Source organism: Prionailurus viverrinus, chromosome A3 (assembly GCF_022837055.1).
Source record: "Prionailurus viverrinus isolate Anna chromosome A3, UM_Priviv_1.0, whole genome shotgun sequence".
In the NCBI taxonomy this organism is placed as follows: Eukaryota; Metazoa; Chordata; class Mammalia; order Carnivora; family Felidae; genus Prionailurus; species Prionailurus viverrinus.
Window position 1 is genome coordinate 102994346 of NC_062563.1, and position 18263 is coordinate 103012608.

At 43.4% G+C, this 18263-nt stretch overlaps 2 protein-coding genes across 9 annotated transcripts in view; both read right to left on the bottom strand.

The window, feature by feature from the left end:
• LOC125162302 (interleukin-36 beta-like) overlaps positions 1–4286 on the bottom strand; it is a 42388-nt gene extending 38102 nt beyond the window's left edge. The window contains exon 1 of the mRNA XM_047853176.1: positions 4276–4286. The gene's annotated coding sequence lies outside the window, so the exon portion shown is untranslated. The remainder of the gene's footprint in view (positions 1–4275) is intronic.
• The window catches only part of IL36G (interleukin 36 gamma), a 66220-nt gene that overhangs the window by 6545 nt on the left and 41412 nt on the right, over positions 1–18263 (bottom strand). For 4 of the 8 annotated variants that reach the window (XM_047853170.1, XM_047853173.1, XM_047853171.1 and 1 more), the window contains 2 exons: positions 831–898; positions 272–376 (listed from right to left, as the gene is read on the bottom strand). In XM_047853170.1, the coding sequence (XP_047709126.1) occupies positions 272–376; positions 831–879 (154 nt within the window). In that variant the 5' untranslated portion in view covers positions 880–898. Of the gene's footprint in view, positions 1–271; positions 377–830; positions 899–8930; positions 9025–18263 lie in introns of those variants that run through there. The other 4 variants (XM_047853166.1, XM_047853167.1, XM_047853174.1 and 1 more) reach the window with 3 other exon arrangements.

Genomic DNA, 18263 nt, shown 5'->3' on the forward strand with positions numbered 1-18263 from the left:
CATGGTTACCCACCCATTGAGTCCTTTTAGGATACCCAGAAGTCAGGCAGAATAAGATACTCCTCTTCCATGTGACAGGCCATCAGGTCACTGAAAGCAGCTCTCCGGCTCCCCAGGACACTCCTTCCCAGGCAGGTGTGGGAGTCTCCCCCCTCCACGTGGGCCCTTTTGTAAAGCTGCCTTTGAACACAAGGCCAGTGCCAGCATCCCATGTGTGCTAACATGACGCCTCCCTTGCCTCCAAGGCAGCAGCCACAGGATGACCACTCACCTGGAGTCACACTGTCAGTCCGTGGAACTGTCACAATGGTCTGATCCTGCAGGATCCACACCTGCTGATTCAAGTCAGAGACCTCCCCGGTCTGAGGTTTATTCACTACGGTTCAAATAGAAAAGAATAATGAGGAAACATTCTAATTAGGCCACTTTACTAGACGCTAGGCCCTTCGGGAAGGAAGACTCAGGGTTTACACACCAAAACTGGCAGCGATCTCGTGACCCTCAGCCCAGCCCTTCTTTCCAGGAAAGCTACAGGTGGTGATGAGGAGGGCCAGGGCTGAAGCTGGTCTAAGAGGATAACCTGTCCCACAGTACAGTCAAGGCCCAGGTACTCCTTCTGATAACTACTCTGTGCTTGGCTCGGTGCTGGGTCTGGAGCTAGAGCAGAGAATAAGCACCACTCCCCACCCCGTGGAAGCCCACCATCCAGTGGAAGATGGACAGCACCGGGTGGGAAGGGCCATGCACAAAGAGGGGCAGAGAATGCTGGGGCATCCAGAAGAGACAGGTGTGGGCACAGGCGTGGGTACAGAGCCCCATCTCAACATCACCTGCTGTATAGGGTTCTCCACAGAAAGGGACTCCTCGAATGCATGTCATAATGGGATTGTCTCCACACCTGCGGGGACAGCAATAGGAGACAGAAGGGTCAGGAGACATTCCTAAGACCTTTCCAGGACACTAGTTACTGAGGTCCCCATTCTGGATAGGGAGCTGGCCTGGAAGCCTGGCCTGACACAAAGCCCCAGTCAGAAAATCTGAGCCACTTCCTGAGACAAAACTTCAAGGTGGTGTCAGGGAGGGGGACGTGGCACAGAGTTTACTCCATCCAAAGATCCAGCCAGTGACAGAATCTCTCCCTAGAAGTCCTGAGCCAGGCGTGACTTTTGACCTTAAAAAGCCACCGCCACCTGATGCCCGTATCCCTCCTCCTTCCTCCCCATCAGCAACTGCTTCTGCCTGGGAGCAGGGGGGGGGGGGGGGGGGGGGGGGCGGCCCCAGGCCAGGGCATCTCTGCCAAGATCCTAGTAACTCCCGGAAACCACTGACCCCGCGCTGGACTGAGCCTGGCATGGCCACATCTCTTCCCCGAGCCCTAAAGCACAAAGAAGAGCTGGAGGACTTGCCAGCTATCAGCGGGCAAGGAAGGACCTTTATCGAAAGTGCAGGGGACTGAATCACAGCTCCAATAGCTCCCAAGAGCAGTGACCGAGACTGTCATTTATTTGGGAAGTACGGGGAGGTCCCACCTGGCTGGGTGGGGTGTGGCAATCATATGCCAGAAGATCCTGTGAGACTCAGATGAAGAAATCACAGCATCAGCATGAGTGTGACCAGCCTGAGCTCCTTGAGAAGGAGGCCCCGAGCCACACCTACGGGGAAATAGAGTTGATGACAGACCCCAGGCTGCTCAGCAAGGGGAGACTGCGGGACTTCCCCGGAGCTCAATTCTCCTGCCTTGTCACTTGGGCTACACCTGGAATGCCAGGCCCTCCACAAGGCAAGTCCATCTGCTGGGGCAATCAAGCTTGCCCTTTACAGTTCCACTAAGGGAGTCTTGTGATTGCAAAATTAGCTGTGTGCTTTAGGCAGGGTTCCCACATGGCATTCTCACTCATCCAACCATGCCTGAACCACCTCAGGCCACACCTGAAAGAAAGGTTAAGCTGAAAGCCTACTATACTCTTTCAGCCCCTCAGAGATGCACCTCATCCCCTTGGGAAGCCACAGGTACTGAGTGGTGCACCCATAACTGATGCAAACCTGGTCTCTGGTGCCCCCAAAATGCAGTGGACCCAGAACTGCCTAAGGACTAAAATGGTTGGCACTGATTTCTCTAACAGAATCCCAGAACCCAACTTCTCTCCCACCCTCTCTGTTCTAGTAATGCAAGACATTTGTAGGTTCTCAACTAATGGTAACAGTTACTATTATTATTTTTTTTTTGTATCATGTTTTTTTATGCCTCCACTCCCACCTCCACACCCCATCTGCTGAGATCAAGCATGAAAACCTTCTGAGGCACAAGTTAACTTGACTGAGGTGAATTTCAAAAGACAGACTGGAATCAACTTCATATTTAACTGCCTAGCTACAGGGAGGTTGGGGGAAGGGCTAAAATAGAACCTTCTAGGCAAGCACTTCCATGAGCCCCTTTTCCCAACCCTGAAAGGAATCTTCTTGCTCAACCTCTCATAATTTTCACCCCCATCTCCCTGTTAGCCTTGGATGAACATGGTCCTTTCCTGTGAAGACATCAATCCCATCATTTTTGGCTTCCAGTTTATCTGTCACCCCAGGAGACAGTGTGAAAATGAATTCAGGCACACTGGTGTTCAAAGCCAGGCTCAGCCAGGGTCACCTCTCTTGGGTCCCCTCTGTCCAATTGAAGAGCCTCTCCATTACGCATCAGTCAACATACCTTTCTTGGGAGGCTCACCATAAAATGGCATCTAAATAGTCCTATCATCTGGCCCCCAAATTCTTTAGGCTTCTGTTTCAATCAGGATCTAGTGTGGAAAGCAGAACCCACACCAGGAATTTCAAACAAAGGGAATTGTTTAGAAAACGTGTCAGAAGGCTAAAGAGTAACAAGGAGGTACTAAGGGATCCCAGATAGTTAATTGCAGGAAAGAAACCAGAGAGAACAAAAAAGCCTAGGAGCTCAAAGGAAGGAACTTGTAGGACGGATGCCCAGACCTCAGGAGGAGACCTTCTGCCAAACTGATGCTCAGACCTCTGAAAAGAGAGTATAATCGGTTGGTTGCATGAACCACAAATGTGGAGAGGAGGCATGAGCCCAAGAGATGCTCAGAGGTCCCAAGCGACACAACCCAGAAAGCTGTATTTTCAGTGATTCAAAAGCCATTGGATCTAGCTTGAATTTTCCATGCCCAGAAGGAGGGTGTAAAAATCTATGTTTTATGATGACATGTGTCCTCTTTATTCCACTTGATCCTGACCTTGCCCTCACTTCCCAATATTCAGAGAATCCAGTACTTTCCAGAGTTCCCAGCAATCAGTATCCATTCTGAAGTTCCCAGTTTAAACTTTAGTGTGAATGAGTATAAGAGAAATTAGAATAGGAGTGATGGTGATAATAGGGAAGAACTGAACCACTGGGGTACATAATTGAGGAGCAGACAGCCCATCTACTGAAGAAATGGACCAGAACTTTTGTCTTAGAGGGATGGATAATAAAATTACATGTCATCCTAGCTGTATTTGAGAGGACTATCAATATTTATGCTGGTTATAAAAAGTAAAGAATGTGATTCTGCTATGTAAACATAACCCAGCTTGCCAGGTTCTTTCTATTAATGTTTTGTTGTCACTTACAACAATGAAATATGCACACCATTAAGCGTGGCTTGAATTGAATTCAAGTAAGTACTCGTAAAGCCAAAGATCCTAGACATGGAAATAATTTTATGAGCTCACTAAGTCCAGATTCCAATTTTTTTTTAAAATTTTTTCTTTTCAACGTTTTTTATTTACTTTTGGGACAGAGAGAGACAGAGCATGAATGGGGGAGGGGCAGAGAGAGAGGGAGACACAGAATCGGAAACAGACTCCAGGCTTGGAGCCATCAGCCCAGAGCCTGACGCGGGGCTCGAACTCACGGACCGCGAGATCGTGACCTGGCTGAAGTCGGACACTTAACCGACTGCACCACCCAGGCGCCCCAGATTCCAATTTTTAAGCTCTAAGATATTATCATCCACGCTTGTTTGCTAACAAGCCCCACTAGTTTGCTCACTTAACATGCCCATGATCTTTTTTGTATCTTAAATTTCACATATGGTAAAGTTATATGATATTTGTCTTTCTCTAATTTTGCTTAGCACAATATACTCTAGTTCTATCCACGTTGTTGCAAATGGCAATATTTCATTCTTTTTGATTGCTGAGTAATATCCCAGTGTGTGTGTGTGTGTGTGTGTGTGTGTGTGTGTCTGTATGTATATGTATATATATACATATATATATACACACATACCACATCTTTGTTGTTAACTTTATTTTTTATTTTTTAAAACTTATATCCAAATTAGTGAAGCAATGATTTCAGGAGTAGATTCCTTAGTGCCCCTTACCCATTTAGCCCATCCCCCCTCCCACAACCCCTCCAGCAACCCTCAGTTTGTTCTCCGTATTTATGAGTCTCTTCTGATTTGTCCCCCTCCCTGTTTTTATATTATTTTTATTTCCCTTCCCTTATGTTCATCTGTTTTAAAGTCCTCATATGAATGAAGTCATATGACATGTCTTTCTCTGACTAATTTCACTTAGCATAATACCCTCTAGTTCCATCCACGTAGTTGCAAATGGCAAGATTTCATTCTTTTTGATTGCTGAGTATGACTCCATTGTATATATATATAGTACATCTTCTTTATCCATTCATCCATTGATGGACATTTGGGCTCTTTCCATACGTTGGCTATTGTTGATAGTGCTGCTATAAACATGGGGGTGCATGTGTCCCTGCGAAACAGCACACCTGTATCCCGTGGATAAATGCCTAGTAGTACACTTGCTGGGTCATAGGGTAGTTCTATTTTTAGTTTTTTGAGGAACCTCCATACTGTTTTCCAGAGTGGCTGCACCAGCTTGCATTGCCACCAACAATGCAAAAGAGATCCTCTTTCTCTGCATCCTTGCCAACATCTGCTGTTGCCTAAGTTGTTAATGTTAGCCATTCTGACAGGTGTAAGGTGGTATCTCATTGTGGTTTTGATTTGTATTTCCCTGATGATGAGTGATGTTGAGCATTTTTTCATGTGTCGGTTGGCCATCTGGATGTCTACTTTGGAGAAGTGTCTATTCATGTCTTTTGCCCATTTCTTCATTGGATTATTAGGTTTTTGGGTGTTGAGTTTGATAAGTTCTTTGTAGATTTTGGATACTAACCCTTTATCTGATATGTCATTTGCAAATATCTTCTCCCATTCTGTCGGTTGCCTTTTAGCTTTGCTGATTATTTCCTTCACTGTGCAGAAGCTTTTTATTTTGATGAGGTAGGTCCCAGTACTTCGTTTTTGCTTTTATTTCCCTTGCCTCCAGAGACGTGTTGAGTAAGAAGTTGCTGCGGGCAAGATCAAAGAGGTTTTTGCCTGCTTTCTCCTTGAGGATTTTGATGGCTTCCTGTCTTACATTGAGGTCTTTCATCCATTTTGAGTTTATTTTTGTGTATGGTGTAAGAAAGTGGTCCAGGTTCATTCTTCTGCATGTCGCTGTCCAGCTTTCCCAGCACCACTTGCTGAAGAGACTGCCTTTATTCCATTGGATATTCTTTCCTGCTTTGTCAAAGATTAGTTGGCCATACGTTTGTGGGTCCATTTCTGGGTTCTCTATTCTATTCCATTGATCTGAGTGTCTGTTCTTGTGCCAGTACCATACTGTCTTGATGATTACTGCTTTGTAGTATAGCTTGAAGTCTGGGATTGTGATGCCTCCTGCTTTGGTTTTCTTTTTCAAGATTGCTTTGGCTATTCGGTGTCTTTTCTGGTTCCATACAAATTTTAGGATTATTTGTTCTAGCTCTGTGAAGAATGTTGGTGTTACTTGATAGGGATTGCATTGAATATGTAGATTGCTTTGGGTAGTATCGACATTTTAACAATATTTGTTCTTCCTATCCAGGAGCGTGGAATCTTTTTCCATTTCTTTGTGTCTTCTTCAATTTCTTTCATAAGCTTTCTATAGTTTTCAGTGTATAGATTTTTCACCTCTTTGGTTAGATTTATTCCTAGGTATTTTATGGTTTTTGGTGCAACTGTAAATGGGATTGATTCCTTGATTTCTCTTTCTGTCACTTCATTGTTGGTGTATAGCAATGCAACTGATTTCTGTGCACTGATTTTATATCCTGCAACTTTGCTGAATTCATGAATCAGTTCTAGCAGTTTTTTGGTGGAATCGTTTGGGTTTCCCATATAGAGTATCATGTCATCTGTGAAGAGTGAAAGTTTGACCTCCTCCCACATCTTCTTTATCCATTCATCCATCAATGGGCATTTGGGCTCTTTCCATACTTTGGCTATTGTCAATAGCACTGCTATTGGGTGCATGTGCCCCTTTGAAACAGCACACCTGTATCCTTTGGACAAGTACCTAGGAGTGCAATTGCTGGGTTCTAGGATAGTTCTATTTTTAATTTTTTGAGGAACCTCCATACTGTTTTCCAGAGTGGCTGCACCAGCTTGCATTCCCACCAGCAGTGCAAAAGTGTTACTCTTTCTCCACATCCTCGCCAACATCTGTTGTTGCCTGAGTTATTAATGTTAACCATTCTGACAGGTATGAGGTGGTATCTCATTGTGGTTTTGATTTGTATTTCCCTGATGCTGTGTGATGTCCAGCATCTTTTCATGTGTCTGTTAGGCATCTGGATGTCTTCTTTGTAAAAGTGTGTATTCATGTCTTTTACCCATTTCTTTACGGGATTATTTGTTTTTGGGGTGTTGAGTTTGATAAGTTCTTTATAGATTTTGGATACTAACCCGTTATCTGATATGTCATTTGCAAATATCTTCTCCCATTCCAATGGTTTCCTCTTAGTTTTGCTGATTGTCTCCTTCACTGTGTAGAAGCTTTTTATCTTGATGAGGTCCCAATAGTTCATTGTTGCTTTTGTTTCCCTTGCCTCCGGAGACGTGTTGAGTAAGAAGTTGCTGCAGCCAAGGTCAAAGAGATTTCTGCATGCTTTCTCCTCTAGGATTTTGATGTGTCACATTTTGAATTTATTTTTGTATATGGTATAAGAAAGTGGTCCAGTTCTGCATGTTGCTGTCCAGTTATCCCAACACCATTTGCTGAAGAGACTATCTTTATTCCATTGGCTATTCCTTCCTCCTTTGTCAAAGATTAGTTGGCCATACGTTTGTGGGTTCATTTCTGGGTTCCCTATTCTTTTTTTTTTTTCAACGTTTATTTATTTTTGGGACAGAGAGAGACAGAGTATGAATGGGGGAGGGGCAGAGAGAGAGGGAGACACAGAATCGGAAACAGGCTCCAGGCTCTGAGCCATCAGCCCAGAGCCTGACGCGGGGCTCGAACTCCTGGACCACGAGATTGTGACCTGGCTGAAGTTGGACGCTTAACCGACTGCACCACCCAGGCGCCCCCTGAGTTCCCTATTCTGTTCCATTGATATGAGTGTCTGTTTTTGTGCTAGTACCATACTGTCTTGATGTTTATAGCTTTGTAATACATCTTGAAGTCCAGAATTGTGATGCCTCCAGTCTTGGTTCTCTTTTTCAGGATTGCTTTGGCTATTCAGGGTCTTTTATGGTTCCATACAAATTTTAGGATTTTTGTTCTAGCTCTGTGAAGAATGTTGGTGTTATTTTGATAGGATTGCATTTAATATGTAGATTGCTTTGGGTAGTATAGATATTTTCACAATATTTGTTCTTCCAATCTATGAGCATGAAATCTTTTTCCATTTTTTGTGTGTCTTCTTCAACTTCTTTCATAAGCTTTCTATAGTTTTCAGTATACAGATTTTTCACCTCTTTGGTTAGGTTTATTCCTAGGTATTTTATGGTTTTTGGTGCAATTGTAAATGGGATCAATTCCTTGATTTCTCTTTCTGCTGGTTCCTTATTGGTATATAGAAATGCAACCGATTTTTGTGCACTGATTTTATATCCTGCGGCTTTGCTGAATTCATGGATCAGTTCTAGCAGTTTTTTGGTGGAATTTAAGATACAAAACAGATGAACAATGGGAAGGGAAGCAAAAATAATATAAAAACAGGGAGGGGAACAAAACATAAGAGACTCTTAAATACAGAGAACAAACTGAGGGTTGTTGGAGGGGTTTTGGGTGGGGAGGTAGGCTAAATGGGCAAGGGACATTAAGGAGGACACTTGTTGGGATCAGCACCGGGTGTTATATGTAGGGGATGAATCACTGGAATCTACTCCTGAAATCATTATTGCATTATATGCTAAATAACTTGGATGTAAATTTATAAACAAACAAACAAACATGCCCATGATCTTGATAAGTGGAGGGAACATCAATGGACACGAGGTAGGGTGAGAGAGCTTGGTCATTCAACATCACTAGAATCTCTATAATCTGTTCATAGATGCACAATCTCCATAAAAACTTATTCATGTAGCCAAGCTAACATTCACAATGAATAAAGCAGAAGGAACCAAGAAGTGGTAGAAAGTAGAGGTTACCTGGCCCCCACAGTTGACAAATACACAGAATCAAATTAGTAGTAGAACTGGGCTTGGAATCTATAACTCCCAACTCCTCAATGCAGGGCTTCCTGCTGCCATGCTCATCAGTTCCCTTGGGACTCCTGAAAAGACTAGGGCCACTGTAGCTTACATCCCATCAAGGGCTACTAACAAGCAAGCTTGGCAGTCTGGTTTGGGCCCTGCTACTGGAAAAGAACTGGCACTAACCTTGGTCAAACTAATGGGGCAACATGATGTGTACCATGTACCACAGAGAACAGCACAGGCCATTTGTACTTGAGTAGATTTAGGAAAATGGGAAAATGCCAAGGAAATTCCCAGGGCGACCTCTGCAGTACAGCTTTTACCAAACGTGGGTGGGATGATATAGTTGAACTTGCCCAAACCTCTGCTCCTCTAAGCAGCCCAAGCCCATTGTCTAAGACTTACTTCCCTGTGGGCTGATCCATCATCACACCTTCCTGAAGCTGGGTCCTCTGTGAAAACCCAGACTTTATAGGTTGTGGGTCAACAGTTTCCTCTCCTTCGTGTGAAAATGAAAGACAAATTAGCAAAAATTACCTCCACACGCCTCACCAAATAATAAATAGAAATAAATAGAAATATTAAAGGCATCAAGACAAAAGAGCCCAACTCTAAAGGACCAACATCAAGGTATATTTCTCTGAATTTAAAACATCTATTGATCAAATTGTACATTCATGTGCAACCACAAAATAAGAAACAAACACCTAAAGCCTCATCAGACAGCTTGCGGTAAAACATTGAAGGAAAAGTTTAGGTTAAATGCCTAAAGTTTGAAATTCCTGGACAAAGAGCCAAGTGACAGAGAACTTTTAGCCCAATGATCCACATCACACAAAATGCAACAGTCTTGAAACAAACGATGGTAAATTGAACATCACCAAAATTTTAGAATTTTGGACAAACCCGACAAAACACATAGGTGAAAGTTAAAAGAAAAAGTATGTGGGAGAAAATATGTGCAATGCATCCAATAAGATAATACCTTATATTCAAAGTTTTTAAATAGTTCCTACTAATCAATTTTAAAATGCAAGTAATTTTATAGGAAAATAAACTACAGATGTAAAAAGCATTTCACTGAGAAGAAAATATAAATATCCAACAAATAAACGTAATTATAGTTAACCATACTAGTAATTAGCAAAATGAGGATCAAAGCAACAATGAGATTCCATTTCCACCCAACAGGAAGGCACAAATTAAAAAGGTGGTAGGTGGGGCACGAGGGTGGCTCAGAGTTAAGCGTCTGATTGTTGATTTTGGCTCAGGTAATGATCTCATGGTTGGTGGGATCAAGCCTCGCATCAGGCTCTGGACTGACGACACAGAGCCTGCTTGGAATTCTCTCTCTGTCTCTATCTCTGACTCTTTCCTACTCACACATGTGCACTCTGTCTCTCCTCTCTCTTTCTCTCTCTCTCTTTCTCTCTCTTTCAGGAGAAATAAATAAACTTTTTTTTTTTTTTAAAGATGGCAATGGCGGTGAAGAAACAGATTCACTCACTGTATGGATGAATGTGAGAATTAACACAGCCTTTTTGGAAGGCAATTTTGCAGGAGCTATGAAAAAAATTAATGTGTGTACCCCTTGACTCCTCAATTCTACTCACAAGAACCAATCAGTTAAATTTACTTTCAGCTTCAAAAGCTGGAAAAATCCAATTCAAAGTGATCAAAATATTTACTCGATCCCGTCATTGGCAGTCTAGAAGAAGTACAGGATCAGAATGGCTGATACGATAATTCCACAATGTCAGCAAGGATCAGCATGTATTTAGTTCTCTCTGAACTGACGTTCATTACTAAGGCCAGGTTCCCTCATGTCTGTAAGATAATTTTCTGTGAGAATCAGAACTGTATGCTCAGTCATTTACATCTTTTCAAGAGAGAGAACGTCTCTCCCACATCAAAGTCTTTCAAGTCTGCTTGGGCGAACTTGGGAGGCATGCTGTGCCAATCAGGTCCTAACAAGAAACATATGACACATTCAGAATTTGGCAATTTGAGTTAAATGTAATAAAGGAGCTATTTATAAAGATATGGGCAGAGTATAGGGAAATCCCAAGGCATAGCGCCCAACCCCAGGGCTAGTAATGATAGGATACACCCCTTCCTACCCATAGGCCTGAATGGACAAGAGGAGGAAAAGGTTACCAGAACCCACAGAGAGAGCTTTGTGGAAATGACAACGTAATAGGAGCCATGACCCTCCTCAAGAAAAATAGACTGGGGTGACCCCAGAGAGAAGGAATCAGGAATACCCTGACCTCACTCTCTTCCCACCCTCCAATTTCTTTCCAGTGGATCTTGAAGGGTCACTGGAAGTCATCCAGCATAGTCTAAGCCTTTTGCCCCTCAGGTCCATGCTCTTCCTCCATGGGTGAGAACTCTCTGTTCCCTATCCCAAGAAAAATATAAAAAAATATTAGCTTCTGAATGATCACAAGTTAGGTCAATGTGGTCATAATCCCAACTGAAACTTTTTACTCACGTGCGGTGGTTGGAGGAAAAGGCAGGAGTGAGGAGGAAACAGTTAAGCAGTTAATTGAGAGACTACTTGATTCTATAGCTCCTCACAAGGTCTCTAGTTTGATAACCATGGCTAACTTCTTCCACTAACTATCACATGTTCCCCTTATCTCTACGGGTACCTCAGCCTGATGCTCTTCTTCTTCACCTGGAGTGGGAATCACATCTTTGCTTCTGTGGACTCTGAGTCCTTGGTGCTTTTCTTTATTGGGTGCTACAGTTTTCAACTGTCCGAAACTACTGGGCAGAGAAGTAATAAGACCTGCTCTAGGGAATCCCTTGGGTTCCAGACACAGTCCTATTTACCTCCACTGAGTAGCAACAATGTAGTTTTCCCTGAATAGTCAGCATCAATCACCCCGAGCAGTAAGATCCCTCCTTTCTACCTGTTTATTCACTGACATGAGGGGCCAGATGGCTATCAGGCATCCCAACCTCCAATTCCTCAGATCCTGACTATATTCCCTAAGGGAAGCATTTCTTTCATTCCTGGGCATTAGAACCTCCTTTCCATGGAGGCTTAGGTCCCAGACGAAGAAGAAAAAGCTCCAACAGTATGTCATTTGGTTTAACAGTAAGAGGAGCCCTCTTCCCCGTTACACCCTTTGGTTCTTGAACCTCTGCATTTCTGTCATGAGGAAGATAGCAACATTTACAAACCAGTGGTTTAAGGAATACACTGCTTGCAGCAAGACAGAACTCTCAGAGTGTTGTATTTTAGCCGGCACCACATTTGACTCTTCAAAAGACCATCCCACTATTCTATCAAGAGAGCCGCACATGGTAAAGCTAATGAATTATTATTACCTGAGTGTGAGTTGTTGCCATAATTCCTTTACTGAAAAATGTAACTCCTAGTCAGAAGTGATGCTGTATGGGACATAAATAAAGTCATTCAGTAAGTCTACAAATGGCGTTCCTGGCAAAAGTACTATGAGTTGAGAAGACAAACCAATACACAAAATGTATAGGTATCCAAGAAGAAAGCTTTGACTTCATAATGGAAGAGTCCAGTATAAACAATCTGCCAATAGGGAACTGGGTGGTTTCACCAGGAAATGGCGCCATACCAGGGGTTTTCTGTTGATCTATGCTGATGGTGGTTTGGGCACTGTGCAGTGGCAATAACCAAATCAAACTTGTTGAAAGGAAATCAACCTGCTGAGCCCAGGCATAACCTCCATATCTGCCACCATGGTCACTTTGTACATGGACCCACTGAGTAGGCAAGTGCCTGGGGGAAGATTGACATCCACAGGGTGGGACACCTTGACCTCTCATTTATTGACAGCATCCTCTCCAGTAGATTCCCTTTGGTAGGCCCTTATTTGGAACACAAATATGTTCACATTCCATGTCCATTCTGAGAAGTTCATCTGCATGCCACTCTCCACACCTCCTTGCAGCCAGTTTTCTAATCATTTTCTTTCCAAGTGCCTGCCCAGCTAGCCAACTCATTAGCCCACAGATTGATGTAGATCTGTATCATAGATCTCCTCCGACATGAAATGAATAACCAAATATGCCATCTCAATTTCTGCCCAGTGGGAGGATTTCCCTTCATCATTATTTTTCAGGGCAACTTGAAGGGGCTATCATGAAATGACAATAGCCCCCTATTTCCGGCTGGGGCCAGCATACTATGCAGACCCATACATACATCCAATCAGGCCTACACTTTTTCTCCTTGATGTTTAGATCTCCCCCGTAAGATTCTGCTGTGAACTAAGAAATAGTTGGAAAAGCTGTAGGAGCAAATACTGTGGGAGTCTGAGCTACCAGTTTATGAAGTTTACTTCTGCCTTTCAGATATGCTTGGGCCTGGTGTCCTATGTACTATTGTTCTTTAAATAGAATATCCCTGTGCCTGTCCAATTTTATGGTTTGGCCGATCAGGTCATTCCAAGCTCATGGTGGGCAGTTAAGTTGGATAGTCATTTCATGTCTCAGTTAGGAATTCAGACTCTGTAATGAACAAACAGCAATTCAGGAGCTGATTTTCAGCAAAGCAGAAGAGGACTTGGCCTTACTCTAAAACCCCAGGGATGTTCCCTGTCATCCTTGAGCCTGGGGCTTGTAAGAGCTCCATGCAGCACCTGTATCTGCCACAAACACTTCTAAAACCAGTGGGTCTGTTCTTTTTTTTTTTTAGGCTTATTTTACTTATTTGGGGTGGGGGGAGAAAGAATGCACAGGAGGGACAGAGGGAAAGGGATAGAGAGAGGACAATCCCAAGCAGGTTCCACACTGTCAGTGCAGAGCCCAATGGGGGGCTCAAACCATGAACCATGAGATCATGACCTGAGCCAAAATCAAGAGTTGGATGTGTATCCAACTGAGCCACCCAGGCGCCCCTGGGCTTTTTCAATTCTTAAGGCCCAAGGGGCAAATAAACTTGCATCCAAGCCTAGACATTCGGCATAATCTTTTCTGGCTCTAGGACCCATTAAAACTAGCAGCTTTATGAGTTACTTGGTATGTGGACTGAAACAACATGCCTAGACAAGGAATGTGTTAACCCTAAAATCCAAAGAGGCCCATTAAGCATTTGGGGTTTTGTCTGTTTGTTTGTTTTCTCGCTGGGAAATACAAGGTCCAACAACTTGTCTATAACTTTCTAGGGGACATTCTGAGATGTCTTAGACTACTGGACCCCTGGAAATTTCATCAGTATAGCAGATCTCTGACTGCATTTCACTAGCATGCATTTATCTTTCTAAGGCATCTAGTGTGTTTGCTATTTCTAGCTTACCAGATACACTTAATGTCATCAATATAATGGACCAGCACCAGGTCCCCAGGTCTTACTATGATAAGGAATTAGAGAGTTGGTACAGACGTGAGGCAATACAGTCTTGCATGTGAAGGCAAACTGCTTCTGGTCATTGTTGCTCTTAGCTATGGGGTTTAAAAAACATTCTCCAGGTCACTAGCTGTATACTAGGACTCGGGGGCTGTGTTTATTTGCTCCAGTAAGGACATTACGTGCCGATCTGCAGCTTCAATTGGCTTTACAAGCTGGTTAAGTTTATGATGATCTACTGGCATTCTCTGCAACCTGTGCAGTATTTGTATCAGCCAAAAAGGCAAGTTACATGGGGATGTGAAATTAATACCCTTGCAACTTTCAAGTCTTTGATGATGGCACTGATTCTAGTAATTCCACCAGGTATGTAGTATTGCTTTGGGGTTTTTAGTTTATTATCTTGGCAGGGGTGAGAAAGAATCCTCAGGCTTCCCCTTTGCATTTTCTTCATAGTAACCTTCACTCTATGAGAAGGAACCCAAAATGGGCCTGCTGCCAATCACTACATTTATTGATTTAAATTAGATAAATTCTAAGCCTGAGAAAATAATCTAAGGCTGGGTCTTCAGACAGACATAGATCCAAAGTCCATTTGTCTCCTGGCCTTTATAATCTTCCATGTGGCTTGACGGACCACAGCAGCATTTTGCATCTCTGGGGATCAGCATCCGTATGGAGCCAATATTTGAAACCCCTGGAAAGTCCTTCTGTCTTCCCAGCACACAGTCCTCTGATAAATGGCCACAAGTGTCTCTGGGGAAGGCTCAGGGGAAGGAAGAGTCCTACTTGTTTACCTGTCACCTTGTATCAGTCTGCTTGGGCTGCCGTAACAAAATACCACACAGTAGGTGGCTCAAAAACAAAAATTTGTTTCTCACAGTTCCGGAGGCTGGAAGTCCAAGATCAAGGTTGGGGCAGCTTTGGTTTCTCCTGGGGCTTCTTTCCTTCTGGCTTGTGACCCCTCATGGCCTTGCCTCTGTGCATTCGCATCCCTGATGCCTCTTCCTTTTCTTACAAGGACAGCAGTCATACTTAGATTAGGGCCCCACTAGTAATGACTTCATTTAACCTTAATCACTCCTTTAAAATCCCTATCTCCAAAAATAGTCACTTTGAGAGTTAGAGATTCAACATGTGAATGGGGGTGGGATGGGAACTATTCGGTCTACAACACACCATGCAAAATTCTTCTTCAAAGGGACCTGGCCTTTGCCTCAAAGGGCTTCAGGTGTGTGATCTTCCTTAAATCTGGAAAGTGGGTAAGAATGAATCCTCACTATAAGCAATTCAAGTTAGGTTTTCTGCCTGCCACACCTAGATATTTTTTCTCGTATATGTGAAGCAGCACCTCAGAAGGATCTCCAACTATTTCATTTCTAGAAACCCTAAGGTGAATTAGCCATTGCCCCAGTGTGCTGATGTTCTACATACATATGAAGCTCAGGTTGAGCCGCTGCTATACCAGAGGCTCAGGGACATGCTGGGGATGTTGGAACACATCTATTGTGTTTAACCTAGCTAGCTGCCCATTAATCACCCCCGCCCCCAAGGATGACCTGAGGGACCAATAGCCAATGTGTTGGCGAGGGGCGTTCTAGTCTCTTGAAGAACTCACGGGTAGCTACCCTGGCCAGGCTGACAATGATGGTTATTTAAATTGCTGCCATTAGAGGAAGCTAGATGAATGAAATGTGTAAATTCCCTGCACATTTTTTCAACTTTTTCTATTATTATTTCTAATAAAAAGTTAAAGAGAAGAGTAAAATGCATGTATTATGGTAAACTCGTAGGGTAGTTGATTCTTTGATAATTTTTCCATGCAAATAAGGTGTTTAGACTAATGAAAAGGAAAATTATCAGGTTGGGCAAATCCAAACTGAGGTGTTCTCTAGCATACAGCCTAATCGGTGATTTAAACATAGTTTCTTGTTTGCTTTTCCCCAAACAAAACAAACATTTGTCTTGTCAATATGAGACTTTTCAGTTTTAATTAAAATTATCTATTATGCTGTCCAGAAAACAAATCTCTGTAAAGTATTACTCTATTTATATATAAATACATAAAGGCCTTCTGGGTCCAGAGAATTAATTTTTCAAACTTTAGGTTACCTTTATGTTTAGGGATGTTTCAAAACAAATAATGTGAAATACTTAATAAATTAAAATTTTGGTAACAGGGGTGCCTGGGTGGCTCAGTCGGTTAAGCATTCCACTCTTGATTTCAGCTCAGGGCATGATCTCTCAGTTCATGAGATCCAGCATAGAGCTTGCTTGGGATTCTCTCTCTCCCTCTCTCTCTCTCTCTCTCTGCCCCTCTCCCCCTCAAAATAAATAAATAAACTTAAAAAAATGGTAACAAATTTATTTTCTTAAACAATTGAATTTCTAAAATATTCACAAGGTATAAATACAACATCTTGGATGATATTGGTGGGGGGGGGGAGGGATATGATATTCTGAAACCCTAAAGGCTACTATAAACATTCATGTGTAAATTTTGTGTGGAATGCAATTGCTGGATCATATGGTCAGACTCTGCATTTAGCTTTGTAGAAAAACAAAACAAGACAGAACAAAGAGCAAACTGCCAGACTGTCTTCCAAAGAGGCTGTACCATTGTGTACTCCCACCAGCAATGATTCCTGCTGTTCCACATCCCCACCAGCATTTGGTGTTGTCAGTGTTCCAGATCCTGGCCATTTCCATAGGTGCGGAATAATCTCTGTTGTTTTAATATGCAATCCCCTAACGACATATGATGGTGGAATATCTTTTCATATACCTATTTGCCACCTGTATGTCTTCTTTGTGAGGTGTCTGTTCAGATTTTTGGCCTGTTTTTAATTGGGTTGTTTCTGCTCACATTATTGAATGTTAGGAGATCTTTGCATATTTTGAGTTTCACCTATGTCTTTTTACTTTTGTTAACATGGCTGCTAGAAAATTTGTAATTCCATGTGTGGCCATATTTGTGGCTCACCATTCAGTATGTTTTGGTTGGACACTAGTCGAAAGATGCAGCTTGGGTGCCAGAAAGACTGAGGTACCACATCAGTGAAGGGGCGGCCACTTGGTCCAGCCTGCGTGGAAGGGGCAGGGGCTGAGAGCCAAGGCAAAGCACAACATCTTATTGTAACACTTTTGACATACTCATTTTTTCAACCCTAAAAACCCCAACCTTAAATGTACAGGTTTTTGAAGTTAATTACCAAATAATATGTGCAACTGGCATAATCACCTAATGCCTCAGCTTCCCTCTCCCGTTCCCTGACCCAACCACGTCGGGCTCGGGGGCTCGGTTTACTCGCGTCAAACCCTCGCCGATTGGGCGGTCCTGCTCACTTCAGATTCTCCCCAGTACACCTCTGCTCTTGCTACTGTCCTCTCTAAAACCTTCAATGACTCCCCACTGCCTGAACAATAAAGTTCAAACTCTCTGGCATGGCTCAGGACCTGGCAAGGGATAGAAGTACACTCAGAAGTTGTACACTGGGGAGAACATAAGCAAGGGAGTATTTACAAAAGTGCAGGCAGGTTTAGAGAAAGCAACAGGAGATGGTGAATCACAGGAGGGGGGAGCTGCCAACAGCTGGAATCCCCTATCCCCATGCCCCCAGGAGGAGAAGGGGCAGGGGGACCTGCCAGTGACTGGTATACCTAGAGCTGAAGCTGTGGCTTCTCTATCAGAATGGAAAGCAGGGAGGGAAAGCAGAAGGGAAAGCAAATGTCAGGGAGGGGTGTACTCTAACTAAACTCTCCTCCTCCGTCTGATTTCCCATCGCCTCAGCCTAAGCAGGAGACAGAGGACAAGAGACCACTGAAGCAGCCCACGAGATCAGTCTCACAGACAGAACAGTCTCCTGTGAAGACACAGGACACACCCCCCTGGGTTCCTGGCTCAGCCCATAACTGCCCACCTACCTGCAGGCACTCCCACTCCAGGCTGTCCACCTCACTTTGGTCAAGAAATCTCTCTGGGGGGTCTGGGGGGCTCAGTTGGTTAAGCGTCTGACTTCGACTCAGGTCATGATCTATCTCATGGTTCCTGGGTTCAAGCCCCACATGGGGCTCTCTGGTGTCAGCATGGAGCCTTCTTTGGAATCTCTGTCTCCCTCTCTCTCTCTCTCTCTCTCAAAAATAAATAAACATTAAAAAATAAATAAATAAAATGTTAAAAAAAAAAAAAAAAAGAAATCTCTCTAAAACTCAGACCCGATCACACAGCTCCCCCTAGGAAAACCTTCTTCACTATCCACCCAGCAAGTCCAAGCTCCGTAGTGAGACCCTACGACCTGTTATGAGCTGACTCAGTTCACCACCTCGCTCACCATAACTTTATGAATGCAAGTGTTTGGTTCATCACAAACCCCTTCAAGTGACATCCTCTGTCCCTGGATGCT